Below are 13,197 nucleotides of genomic sequence, written 5' to 3'. Positions count from 1 at the left end.
TTTGAGACGCCACTACACTTTGCTCGTTTGCATTATAGGATTTCTACAACCTAAAGCTAATCAGGATATGGTCCCTCACAAGACGTCCACATTCTCTTATGTATTTCCCTGCAACATTGGCGGGAGTCATGGGTTCGCATCATGTGCCACTTCTGTGATAATGTATCACCCTTCCAATTTTCAGGTCGAGCCTCGTTTGCCTCTTTTACGCTTCTCCGATGCCGAGGGCTACAAATAAAAGACATATTATTATTCATGCTCAATAATAGTCATTGTCTATATTGTTTAATATATATACATATAGAAGAATGAAATATTAGACATATATACATTCTCGGTTTGTTGATCGGCACCATCATCGGATTGCTCAATCCCGTCAACGGACATGTTGAGGTATATGTTGGTATTACTGGCATCATTATCACCTGCTTCTTCTTCTTCGACATGATGATGAGCATCAGCACCGGCTTCTTCTTCTTTGACATTACCATCAGCAATCATGTTCACTAGGAACTGATTACCAACTTCGTCCTCTCTCGGATCCATCTTAACTAGTAATAGAATGCAAATAAAAAAATCAAGAATTCATGTAACATAATTAACACTAAGTAACTACACAATTCCTAAGGACTTCTACGTAATTAACAATAGACTTCTCCAGGGTTAGTTATGTAAAATACCGCTAAGGATCAGCCCTATACAATTTATAAGGACTTATACATAAGTAACTATAGACTTCAGGGATAGCTATGAAAAATAACGCTAAGGATTAGCCCTATACAATTTCTAAGGATCTATACACAAGTAACAATAGACTTCAGGGTTATTTATGTAAAATAACACTAGATTAGCCCTATACAATTTCTAAGGACTTATCCAATAGTAACTATAGATTCAAGGTTATCTGTAAAAAATAACGCTAAGGATTAGCTCTATATAATTTCTAAGAACATATACATAAGTAACAATAGACTTCAGGGTTACTTATATAAAATAACACTAGATTAGCCCTATACAATTTCTAAGGACCTATACATGAAATTTCTAGAAATACATGCAAAAGTAAATATACTTGAAATTTTCAAGAATTTAATCTAGTCATTGATGTCACTATCAATTTTCTACAAATTAATCTAGTCACAATAGCCACTGTATAAATTTTCTAGAAGTTTTTCTAGTCATTAAAGTAAATATACAAATTTCTAGAATTTTTTGTAGTCATTAAAGTCACTAGGCAATATACATGAATTTTTCAAGAACTATGTCTAGTCACTAAAGTCACTAAATTTTATATACAAATATTTAGAATTTTTCTAGAAATGTACATTTTCATAGAGACGTTGGCGCACTAGACCGACCAGGGGACGAAAGCAGGGGTGCCGGTGTGGATCAGACGTCGGCACGTGAGGCCGAGCACGGGGGCCAAGGCGGCGGAGGTGGCGAGGACCGGACATCGACGTCGGCTCGCGAGGGATTACATAAATAAAAATTTCCTAGTTAGTTAAATTTTCGTACACATACACTACACACATCATACACACACATGCATACCCACACACCATGCATACACACACACCATACACACACCTCAATTTAAAAAAAAACACATAAAAAACTCACACACACGGCCCCACTCACAAACCCACGCACACACCATGCACACAGACACAATGCACCCACATTGCCGGTGACGACGGTGGCCGACACTCTTGCCAGGGGCGGCCTGGCACGTACCGGTACGAGGAAGGCCGGGCCGTGGGGCGGTGCGCACGTGGACGCATCGCCGTGGATTGGATCGTCAACGGCCACCACGCTGGCGGCGCTCATGATGACAAGGCGAGAGGGCTGGGGGGCGCCGCCGCGCGGGGTGTGGAGGGATGGCGAGTCGGCCGCGTGGGCGCTCAGGCACGATGCGGATCGAGGATGGCGCCGGCGACGCGGATGCTCGGGCACGGGGGAACTCCGGCGGAGGTGGGGGGGGCTGCCGAGGCGGCGGTGTGGCGGAGGTTCAGGTGGAGGCGTGCAGCAAGGAGGAGGAGGCGGAGGCACCAGCGCAGAATTGCGCGGGGGCGGAGGAGGAGGGGGTACCGGCGCGGCCGACGTAGAGACGGCGGCGGCCAAGATCGAGGATGGACAAGGGAGAAGGGGAGGCCGGGATATATAGGGGGCGACCTTTAGTCCTGGGTGGAGCTACGACCTGAGACTAAAGAACCTTTAGTGATCTTTAGTCCTCGTTCTAGCCAACACCCGGGACTAAAGAACCTTTAGTCCCGGATAGTGGCGCCACCCGGGATTAAAGGGAAATTTTGGCGGGCCACAAAAAAATTTCGGCCCACCTTTAGTCCCGGGTGGATCTACCACCCGGGACAAATAGGGTCTTGTTCCAGTTTTTGTGCACTATTTTTATTTTAATTTATTTGTTTATAAATGAGCTGTTAGTTGTTAATTGTGTAAAAAATAATTTATGGGTCAAAAAATGCCAAACAAAGTATTTGGTTTTGTTTAGATTTCTTATACATAAGAAAAATCTTTAATTTATATTCATGTGTTTTGATCCATTAAATACATAACTTGATACACATTATATTTTTCATTTTGACCATGCAAATATGTATTAGCTAAATGAAATGTTTGAAATTATTTCTTTTCGATAGGAAATAATTTTTGTCACCACATTAACGTTAAAAATAAGTTTTGCCATAACATTATTGCCAATAATAAGGCTTTTTATAGAATCCATGAGTTTTTGGCTTGTGTTAATCACTATAATAAATAATAAGTGTCTGTGTGAGTGTGTGTCTGTATGTGTGTGTGAGAGAGAGAGAGAGAGAAAGAGACTGTGTGTGAGAGAGAGTAGGGTTAGTGTGTGTGTTTTATTATAAGTTTGATGAAATAAATCTAGATAATTGAGTGCTGATCCAGAAGCTATCTAAAAATTATATTTGTACAAGAAAATTACTGATCCATAAGCTATCTAAAAATTATATTTGTACATGAAAATTAAGTAGAAAACTATGAAATTTATAAAACACAATGAACAATGATGAATTACATATAATCAAAATATACAAATTGTTCATCAGATATTTATAAAATGATACATAATGATTCTATCAGTATCTACTGGTATGGTAATTGTCTTCCTCTTCACATATGTCCCTTGATTATGATCGCGGCGCAAGTATGGAGCATCCTCATTGGCTAACAGGATGCATGGATCAGCATTCACCATGAAAGGAAGAATCTCAACAAACTTATTATAATCCTTCGATAGGTCTGTCTTGTTCTCGACTCTAATGATGTTTCTTTTTTCTAAAAGAACTATGTGCCACTTTGGCTCATCTGTTTGCTTGTTTATCCCCTTCTTTGGCTTGCTGGACATGTCCTTCACGTAGAAAACCTGAACGACATCCTAGGCTAGGATGAATGGCTCATCTGTATACCCAAGATTGTTGAGGTCCACTACTATCATCCCGTACTGATCTTTTGTTACCCCTCCTTCAGTCAACTTTATCTATTGGCACCGAAATAGAGGTATCTTCAAAATGGGTCCATAATCTAGGTCTCATATCTCCTCTATGTAACCATAATATGTCTTCTTTTTACCGTTGTTGTCTATGGCATCCATATGGACACCGCTATTTTGGTTGGTGCTCTTTTTATCTTGGGCTCTGGTATAAAATGTGTTCCCATTTATCTCGTACCCTTGGAATGTTAGGATACTCCAAGATGGTCCCTTAGCCAACCACGCCATCTGTTCTGGTATATCCATGTTATGCATTAGATGCTTCCGCGACCAACTAGTGAAAGAATCCATGTGTCGACGTGTAATCCAGCCCTCAGACTTTTCTAAGAATTTGGAGCATAGAATCTTCTTATGTTCCTCGATGTACGGATCTACCAGAGCGGATTGTTGAAGAACCCTGTAATGTGCTTTTTTGAACGAGAAACTATCCATACAGATATATGCTTTCTTTTCTAGTGTGCTCTTTGCACGCATTCTCCCCTCATACCGCGATTCAGGAACCCCAATCGGTTTAAGATCATCAATAGAGTCAACACAAAACTCAATGACATCATCTGTTCCATAGCCCCTGGCGATGCTTCCTTCAGAACGAGCACGATTGCAAACATATTTCTTTAGTATGGCCATGAATCTTTGGAAAGGGAACATATTGTGTAGGAATATAGGTCCAAGAATATCAATCTCTTTGAAAAGGTGAACTAGGATATGTGTCATAATGTTGAAGAATGATGGTGGAAATATCAACTCAAAACCAACTAGACATTGTACCATATTGTTCTGCAACTTTATAATATTATTTAGATCAATTATTCTGAGAAATTGCGTTGAAGAAAGCACACAACTTTACGATGGTTAATCGAACGTTCTTAGGCAGAATCCCATGCAACGCAACCAGAAGAAGTTGAGTCATAAGCATGTCACAATCATGAGACTTTAGGTTTGTGATTTTCTTCTCTAGCATATTTAGGATTCCTTTTATGTTCGAGGAGTATCCAGATGGGACATTGATACTGCTCAAGCATTCAAACATGCTTTCCTTCTCTTCTTTGCTAAGAGTATAGCTTGCAGGACTTAAGTAGTGCCGTCCATTTTCTCTCATTTCTGGATGCAGGCCATCTCATTCTTCCATATGTTGCAATTCGTGCCGTGCTTCTATTGTATCTTTTGTCTTCCCCTACACTCCTAGGAATCCTATCAGGTTGACGCAAAATTTTTTTGTGATGTGCATCACATCAATTGAATTGTGAACATCTATGACTTCCCAATATGGTAGCTTCCAAAAAATAGACTTCTTCCACATGGGCACCATTCCGTTTTCAATCGGAACAGGTTGACTACCAGGTCCCTTGTCAAATACTACTTCTATATCCTTTACCATATCAAAGACTTGCATATCACTTCGGTGCATCGGCTTTGTATGGTGATTTGCTTGCCCTTTGAAATGCTTGCCTCTCCTTTGTACCTGATGTTTGATGGGGAGAAACCGACGATGACCCCTGTATACAACCTTTTTGCAGTGAGTGAAGTATACACTATTAGTTTTATCTAAGCAGTGTGTGCAAGCTCTATAACCATTGTTCGTTTTTCCTGACAGGTTACTAAGAGCAGGCCAGTCATTGATGGTTACGAATAACAAGGCTCGTAGGTTAAAGTTCTCCTATCGGTATTCATCACACATCCGTACACCTTCTTCGTGCCACAGTAATAACAGTTCTTCAACTAATGATCTTTGGTACACATCAATGTCGTTATCAGGTTGCTTTTGGCCCAGGATAAGCATTGGCATCATGATGAATTTTCGCTTCATGCAGAGCCATCTGTACTCAAAGCGAACCTTATGTATATACATAGAGTCACAGGCCAAGTGCTGTGGCTACTGCTCATTTCACTGAAAGGATCCATGCCATCCATACTCAAAGCAAACCTTATGTTCTCGCATCCAGTGCAAAGTCTGGGTAAGTTCTATCTATTTTCTCCACTGGGATCCATTAGCCGGGTGTCTCAACAATGTGTCTTGCTTTTGTTCTTCTTTGTGCCATCGCATCAACTTAGCATGATCTTTGTTCCTAAACAGATGCTTCAAACGTGGTATTATAGGAGAAGTACCACACGACCTTGGCATGAACTCTCTTCCTAGGAGTGGACTTCTCCAGGGTCGTCTCTCCTGATCTTATACCTCAATGCACCGCAAACGGGTATGCATCTGAACCTAGAGGGCAAATAAGTTGTTGGGACATGCATGTATCTTCTGTACAGGATATAGTCTTTGGGGTATGCGTGTATCTTGTGTACCTCCAAACCTAGAGGGCAAATAAGTTGTTTTGCTTCGTATGTTGTGGCAGGCAACTTGTTATCCTTAGGAATCATTTTTTTAAAGTTTCAATAATTCACCAAATCTCTTGTCGGATACACCATGCGTTGCCTTCCATTGTAGTCGCTCCAGAGTGATGCCAAGCTTCTTCAGATCATGTGCGCATCCTGGGTACAACAACTTGCGGTGGTCCGCTAACATCTGATGGAACTTCATCCTTTCATTCTCACTTTCACAATCTTCACGCGCCCAAGATCATCTTTGGGATCATCATCTGCCGCCTCTCCTTCAAGCTCTTCCATTGCAGTATATCATCAAAGGCACCGAATCCAGCGTGGCCAGGAAAGTTGCCGTCAAAAAACTTCTTCTCCATTATCCTCCATTATAACCCTTTTTGTCCATGACTGGTCCAACAAATGTAATTGGGTAAAAAACCATTAGAAAAAATATGGCTGTGAAGCGTCCTTGAAGTGGAGTAATCCTTCTTGTTCTGGCAATAGATGCACGGGCAGCACATAAAACCATTCCGCTTGTTTGCCTCAGCTACATCCAAAAAAAAATTGAGGCCATCAATGAACTCCTTGGTACGTCGGTCAGCATTGTACATCCTTTGTCGGTCCATCTGCATTGCATGATATGGTATTTTACATAACATGAACAATTACACAATATGATTAATTAAAACATCTAAAATATCAATTTTGTTACCGTATCAAATAAATGTAAAAAATGAATAAATTCTCATAATTACAATAACATTAATAATTAAAATTTTCGAAATATCCATCACACAATATAAATAATCATTAAAAGGTATACATAATCGATTACACAACATGATTAATTAAAAAGTCTAAAGTATCGAATAAGCTACATGCTAATACAAACTACTCACGAGATCTATTGACTGATGCTCCGTGAACCACCGCGCCAACTCTCGACACCGAATGGTCAATTTCTGCCATCCCCGACGCTTCGCGCCTTAATTTACATCGAGCCATCAACCCACGATCATCATCCGTACCATGCAACTCGACATCAAATTCACGCTCAAATTTGCGACTTGCATTTCCAAGCGTGAGACAATGAAATGGTTTCTTAATCCAATGATGAATACGACCGCTAATAAGTCCAAGGCGCTCTTCAGGGCGGAACTCAAGAGAATATCCGGTGCGCTTCAAATGATTGCGTACCGATGCCCGAGTGGACGCACGACGCTCCAATGTATCATGTTGCAAAGCCATTTCTATGGATTAAACATTAATTACTCATCATGTTGGGTGAAGCACTCAACTACAGTAATTTCAAAAACAAAACTAATCTCACTACACTTATCAAATAAATGTAAAAAACTGAATAAATTTTTAGAGGCCAACACTAATTATTTTGACACTCTTCAATTTGAGGCGAACACTCATCATCCCATGCCACATGGGATGCAATCAAACTTCACAGCTTTGTTTCAGACACTATATGCAAAAACTATCAAGAAGAAAAAAATCTTTGTTTCGGAACATGTATCCGTCGTTAACCTTGACGATGCGGTGATGACACTGCCATTCGAGGTTAACATTGATATCCGCGACACGGTGCGGTATAGGGATGTGATGAAGGAGTACGGTCTTGGTCCGAATGGTGACATCCTCACCTCGCTCAAAGGTGAGGATTTCTTCACTGGGACCAAGATCGTACTCCTTCATCACATTCTTATACCGCACCGTGTCGCGAATATCATATTGGCCCCGAATGGCAATGTTTTCACCGTATGGTCAAAGTTAACGACAGATATATGTTCTGAAACAAAGATTTTTTTTACTTCTCGATGGTGTTAATATGAGCCTAAATAAATACATCATTAGAGTGGCAAAGTAATTCATTTATAGTACAAAATAGATACCAAGTATACATCTTTTTTTTCACTTTCAATAATTATTCAATTTGACATTTCACATTGCACATAAACATTCAATTTGAAATTTCACTCTCACACAATTCACATTTCACATTCAAATTCACATATGGTCATATATACATACTCTCATTCTAAAAATAAAAAAATCCTACTATACTCATTTTCATATCCATTTTTTCTAAATAGTATTCCTCGCTCCATGTATATACTCCCATTCCAAAAAATAACATCTACTCTGTGCAAACCTTAAGTAATTTGAGCTCAAATGATGTATAAATCAAGAAAAAACTTCAACATATTCCCCAATCTAAAAAACCTTAAACTCTCTATTTCTAAACCATGAAACGAGCTATAATAGCAATGGAAGATGAGAGGATGAAATTTCTAACCTTTAAACCATTGGATGGATGGGGGAATCAAAAACCTTCACAAATCGTGGAGAAAATTGGTATGACCTCCCCTCACCTGAGAGCCAAGAATAGGAAGAACAAGAATGGAAGAATGGCTCGTGCAGAGTAGGAAAAAGGGGATAAAAGGGTCTGGAAAATTTAGTCCCGGTTGGAGTCACCAATCGGGGTTGGTGGCTCCAGCAGGGACAAATGGACCCGTGGGCCTCTAGTCCCGGTTGGAGCCACCAACCGGGAAATGAAGGACTTTAGTCCCGGTTGGGTGCTCCAACCGGGACTAAATGTTCCCCCTCCCGGCAGGTCCTTAGCCGTTGGATCCGTAACTAATGATTTCATTACCCAAAACTAGCTGGGACAAATGAGGAGGATAAAATATTATTTTTGTAGTAGTGAGACAAGCACATGCTTTATCGTCACAAGATCACTGATTTATATCTTGAATTTGCTAGTAATATTCGAAATTAAAATATGCTGAAATTTGCCTAAATCTCTAACAGCCGGTGCCCATACTGAAATGACCGACTCGGCGAACACTCAGATGCAGCGACCCAAGAAGAAGAGAGGTGATCGATGGGCATCAGATGGACATGGACTCCGGCCGCTCGCCGCCAAGGACCGCCGCGCGCGCGGCGGCCAACATACGTTTGAGAACGGGTGACAAGAGTAGGGGAGAAAAGGGGGAAAGGCTACTTGCTTTTGGTGAGATGAGTTGTGATTGAGAACCAAGCACCCTGTTCATTCAGTATCCATATACGTAGGGCATGCGTAGCTGCTGGACCCTGCTGGACCGGAGTGCTATACTGCTATCTATAGCTTTGGATGCTGAGTGCTGTAACAGCAGCAGGTATACATCGATCCGTCTCTGATGATCAGATCGACAAGTCGCTCTCTGTTTTCCTTTTGAAGTTCATTCAGTCATGACCATTCAAGATTCTTCCACTGCAGAGATTGCGCAGATAGCAGATTAAAGGCACACGAACATGCTGGATCAAGGGATAATGCGCTGCAGAGTAAATCCAACAGTTTGTGCTGACAGTATGTAGTTTCTAATCTTGCCGGCCATGTGTATATATATGTACACCCAACCAATCACTGCTTTATTGGATCAATCAGAAAGTATTAGTAGAGACATCAACAGGGGATCGGATGGATTGATCCTGTAGGCCCACGCGTGAAAGCTGAAGCCCACCCAACCACAACAAGGCAACGCGACATGTCTGCGTGCGCGCGCCTTCCGTTTCGGGCGCCTAGCTCTTGGACGCACACGCCGCCAGAGAGCCACGCCGCGACGAGAGGCAGCACGGGTGTGCGTGCCAGTGGAAGCCGATGTCGCGCTAATGTCTGCGTGCGCGCGCCTTCCGTTTCGGGCGCCTAGCTCTTGGACGCACACGCCGCCAGAGAGCCACGCCGCGACGAGAGGCAGCAAGGGTGTGCGTGCCAGCCGAAGCCGATGTCGCGCTAGCCGCTAGATAGCTCCGTCGTCGTGTGGTGCCGAGTAGCCCGGCAGCCGATCGAGGTGACGTGGCAGCGGCCGGCGTGGTGGCCGGGGACGCGCACGGCGCGCGGCCTGAGTGCGGGGCGTTAGGTCCCGGGTCGGGTCCGGTCGGGGGCGGTGGTGGTGGGAGTCACCAGTCACGTCGTCAAAGGCAGGCAGGTAGTAGCTGGCGAGCAACAGCGCCGCGGGCGGACGTCGTCGTCGTGATCGTGCCGCGCCGCGGCATGTCTGGTCACGTACGTACGTAAGGTCTGCATGCCATGGGCCATGGCACGGCAGGACACCGCGTCCCCCTTTTTCCTCGCCGTGACGACCTTGCTGGTGGTGGATTTGTCGGGAGGCCAGCAGCGCCCGTGCTGGGTGGGCTTAAGGCATCCAAAGGAGCAACAGCTTCGTGGGCCTCGGGTATTGGGCCCAGCACAACTTTCTGCCTCCATCAAAAAATGGCCGAGGCCGTGTACTGCTAACCGGCTGCCGGAGCGGACGACGCCTAGAACCATAAGGCCCATAGCGGTGATGGTCAATGCTAGAGTTTATAATAAGCAGTAGTATAGTATAGTGGCATCAGCTTGTCAAAAAAAAAAAAATAGTGTAGTTGCATGCATATGGTGCATCATTCTTAGTCTACAAGATACGCGTGAATCCATCGATCAGCATCGCCTATAAGAAAACAGCGAGCTGTGCTGCTCAACTTTGCGTCCTGATCATATGCATCCACCATCCATCGAAGACCCGCACCCACCGCGATACCATCCCCGATCTTTGCTCTCGCAGACAGCAAACTCTCCAAGGCGCTTAGCTTTGGATGGCACATCGGGCATCGCATGGAGAAGCTTCCTCCGGGAGTACATTAGTACTCCAGGGACGTCACTTGTTGAGTAAGTTTCCTAACGTGCCAACTAGTACAATTTTTAGTGGGCCGTCTCATGTACAGATATGGAGGTTGCTATTGTGACACAAGCTCAAGATTGACAAGATTGTAGCGCGAGGAGCCTTCAACAAAGATCAGAACAAGGTGAACCATGAACACAATAAAATAGATGATTGCGCTATTAATATCCAAGCAAATCAGATTTCATTACTTCTTGATCAAAGCAAAGCATTCATATCCATGGATTAAGGAATTACAACTAAACATGCTTTGGGGCATCGGTCACTAGCATGCATCATAGCCACATTGTCTCAATTAGTACAACCTAGATGTAAGTTGTAACTAACAGATGGCATGGTTTATTCGTAGAGAAATATGCAAGTTCAAACAAGACGGAACAACTATGTATCACCCAAGGCTGACATTACTCCAAAATAAAAGATATTTTAGTAAGCCTGCGGTGGTTCGCTGGCACCGCCATCAATGGCCTGCGGTGGTTCGCTGACACTATCACCAATAGCCTGTGGTGGTTCACTGACCGCCTGTGGTGGTTCGCTGACATTGCCATCATTGTAGTAGCCACCCCAAGTAGCTCCATTGCTGCTTCCTGACCCCTTGCCAAAACCACGACCAAATCCACCATCATGACCACCACCCCTTCCACCTCCACGTCCACCACTATTTGCGTTGCTGGAACCATATGGTCCATTGCTGTAGCCAGAACCGTGCCCATTCCCTGCCCCATCACCAAACCCATAACCATTGCCGAAACTTCCTCCGGAGCCACCGCCACCCCCACGTCCATTTGAATTTGAAGCCCCGTTACTGTAAAAATCACCCGAGTCACCGTGGCCTGAGCCAGATGCACCCCCTACCCCGTAACCCGAGGCATATTGATCATAACCTTGCCAACCGCCACCGCCAGAACCCTCACCATCTCCACTAGCAGAGGAGAAGCTACTGCTAGGACCCTGAGAAGTACTATCATAGGAACTGCCAGAGCCATAGCCAGATCCATAGCCTGAGCCATAGGCGTTTCCGGTTCCGCTACCGCCACCCCCACCTCTGCCTTGGCCATTAGCAGTGGCGTGGTTTACCACCCTAATAGCATTGGTTAATCCAATGCTTAACATGACAACAAGAGCAACAGCTAAGAGCTTACCGGTAGCCATGGCGAGCTAAGCTAGCTAGCAGGTATGTGGAGGGAAGAGGGAAATATGCATGAGATGAAATGCTAATGGGAGGTTCGATGGTTATTTGTAGTGCTGGATCGGAGTCCATGCATGGTTGAAATATCTTAGAACCTTGATCTTTTGACCATGCATTAACTTGTGATGATGCTTGAAGATCCCTTCATGGGCTTCGTGGGCTGATTTGTTTTTGAACCACGGGTGGTTCAACTTGGAAAGAGACTAGCTGCTTGCTTGGTCGTTAATCATATCTGCCTTTTCTACCTTTTTGTTTTCTTTTACTTTGCGTATGGTTTCATGACCTTTTTTTCAAAGGAAGATTTGTGTATCATACTTATTAAGGTGGAAAGCTCATAACGTTTTGCATTTGTAACTTTGTATATATGATGGATGACTCAAACATGTATATTTGTCAAGTGAACCAACTTGCTAGTGAAGTCGGTCAATTGCTTAGGTTCACAGCGAACAATAGCGTAACAATTGGCACTCACAACTGGTAAACCGCGGGCGACCTGAGTCTGAAATTCCAAATTATACGAATATAATATAGAAACGCCGGATTCCCAAAGAATTACAGCAACCGATCAAACGGACAGAGAGCATGCTCGTACGTTGATGTTATCGTCCATTTCACATGTTTGATTATATTGGGTTCCTCCCATCCTTAGTTTTACTACAACTCTGAAGAAAATATAGGGCACGAAGATTCAATTGAACCCACGCGGGACACTTCCTCATTCCCCGGTGACTTTTGCGGCTAGCTTCACCCGTGCTGTTTATTGGACTGGGCTATTCTATGCGCGGGGTAGCAGACCGAAACATAGAAGCCAGGGGCCGATCCAGGACCCGTGCTTGGCGTGCTGTAGCTCGGGTCCAATAACCTGGTTTACCTCAAGTAAACTGATAGAATTTGGCCCAAATTCAGCTAAACCAGCACGCACATGGCCACAGGTCCAGCCCTGAGTGAAAACCATTTCTGGCTCCGCCCCTAATGATAGAAGCGAATAATAAGTGCATACAATTACATCCTGAAACTACCAATAAGTAGTGTCCATACCATATCATGTCAAGTTGACGCCCCTTCTAGAAACTATGATGCCCACGCATCATATCTATGGCACTTGAAAAGATTTCGAAGCACACAATACATGAAGAAAATATTCATTAAAGAAAACATGTAGTAAGTAGTGGTTGGGGGGGGGGGCGGGGGGCGGCGGAGGAGCCCCTACCCCTATGGATTCAGCTAATAAGCTCCGACCCATCATACGGCCGTGTCGGGAGTGACTACGTAACAATTAATTGATTTTTTTATTTTTGGTTCAATTCAGTCAATTTATGAACCAATAAATTTGTGCCATGTGGCATGAATAGGACAACATAAAGAAAAATAATCGATTCTGAGCGTACCGGTAGGTATCACAAAATCATCTAAAAACAGATACTGAAACAGTAAAAAAAAACTTTCTCTCTTGTTGCTCCCAACCC

At 43.6% G+C, this 13,197-nt stretch overlaps 1 protein-coding gene across 1 annotated transcript; it reads right to left on the bottom strand.

Annotated features, from left to right (window-relative positions):
• Window positions 1-10,703: 10,703 nt before the first annotated feature.
• Window positions 10,704-11,757, bottom strand: LOC112876163 (glycine-rich cell wall structural protein 2-like). Its single transcript, XM_025940211.1, has one exon. The coding sequence runs from the start codon at window positions 11,692-11,694 to the stop codon at window positions 10,969-10,971; it is 726 nt and encodes a 241-aa protein (XP_025795996.1). The 5' UTR covers window positions 11,695-11,757; the 3' UTR covers window positions 10,704-10,968.
• Between the last annotated feature and the right edge of the window lie 1,440 nt (window positions 11,758-13,197).

This window comes from Panicum hallii, chromosome 9, assembly GCF_002211085.1.
Source record: "Panicum hallii strain FIL2 chromosome 9, PHallii_v3.1, whole genome shotgun sequence".
Classification (NCBI taxonomy): Eukaryota; Viridiplantae; Streptophyta; class Magnoliopsida; order Poales; family Poaceae; genus Panicum; species Panicum hallii.
This window is presented reverse-complemented; position numbering and strand designations above follow the sequence as displayed.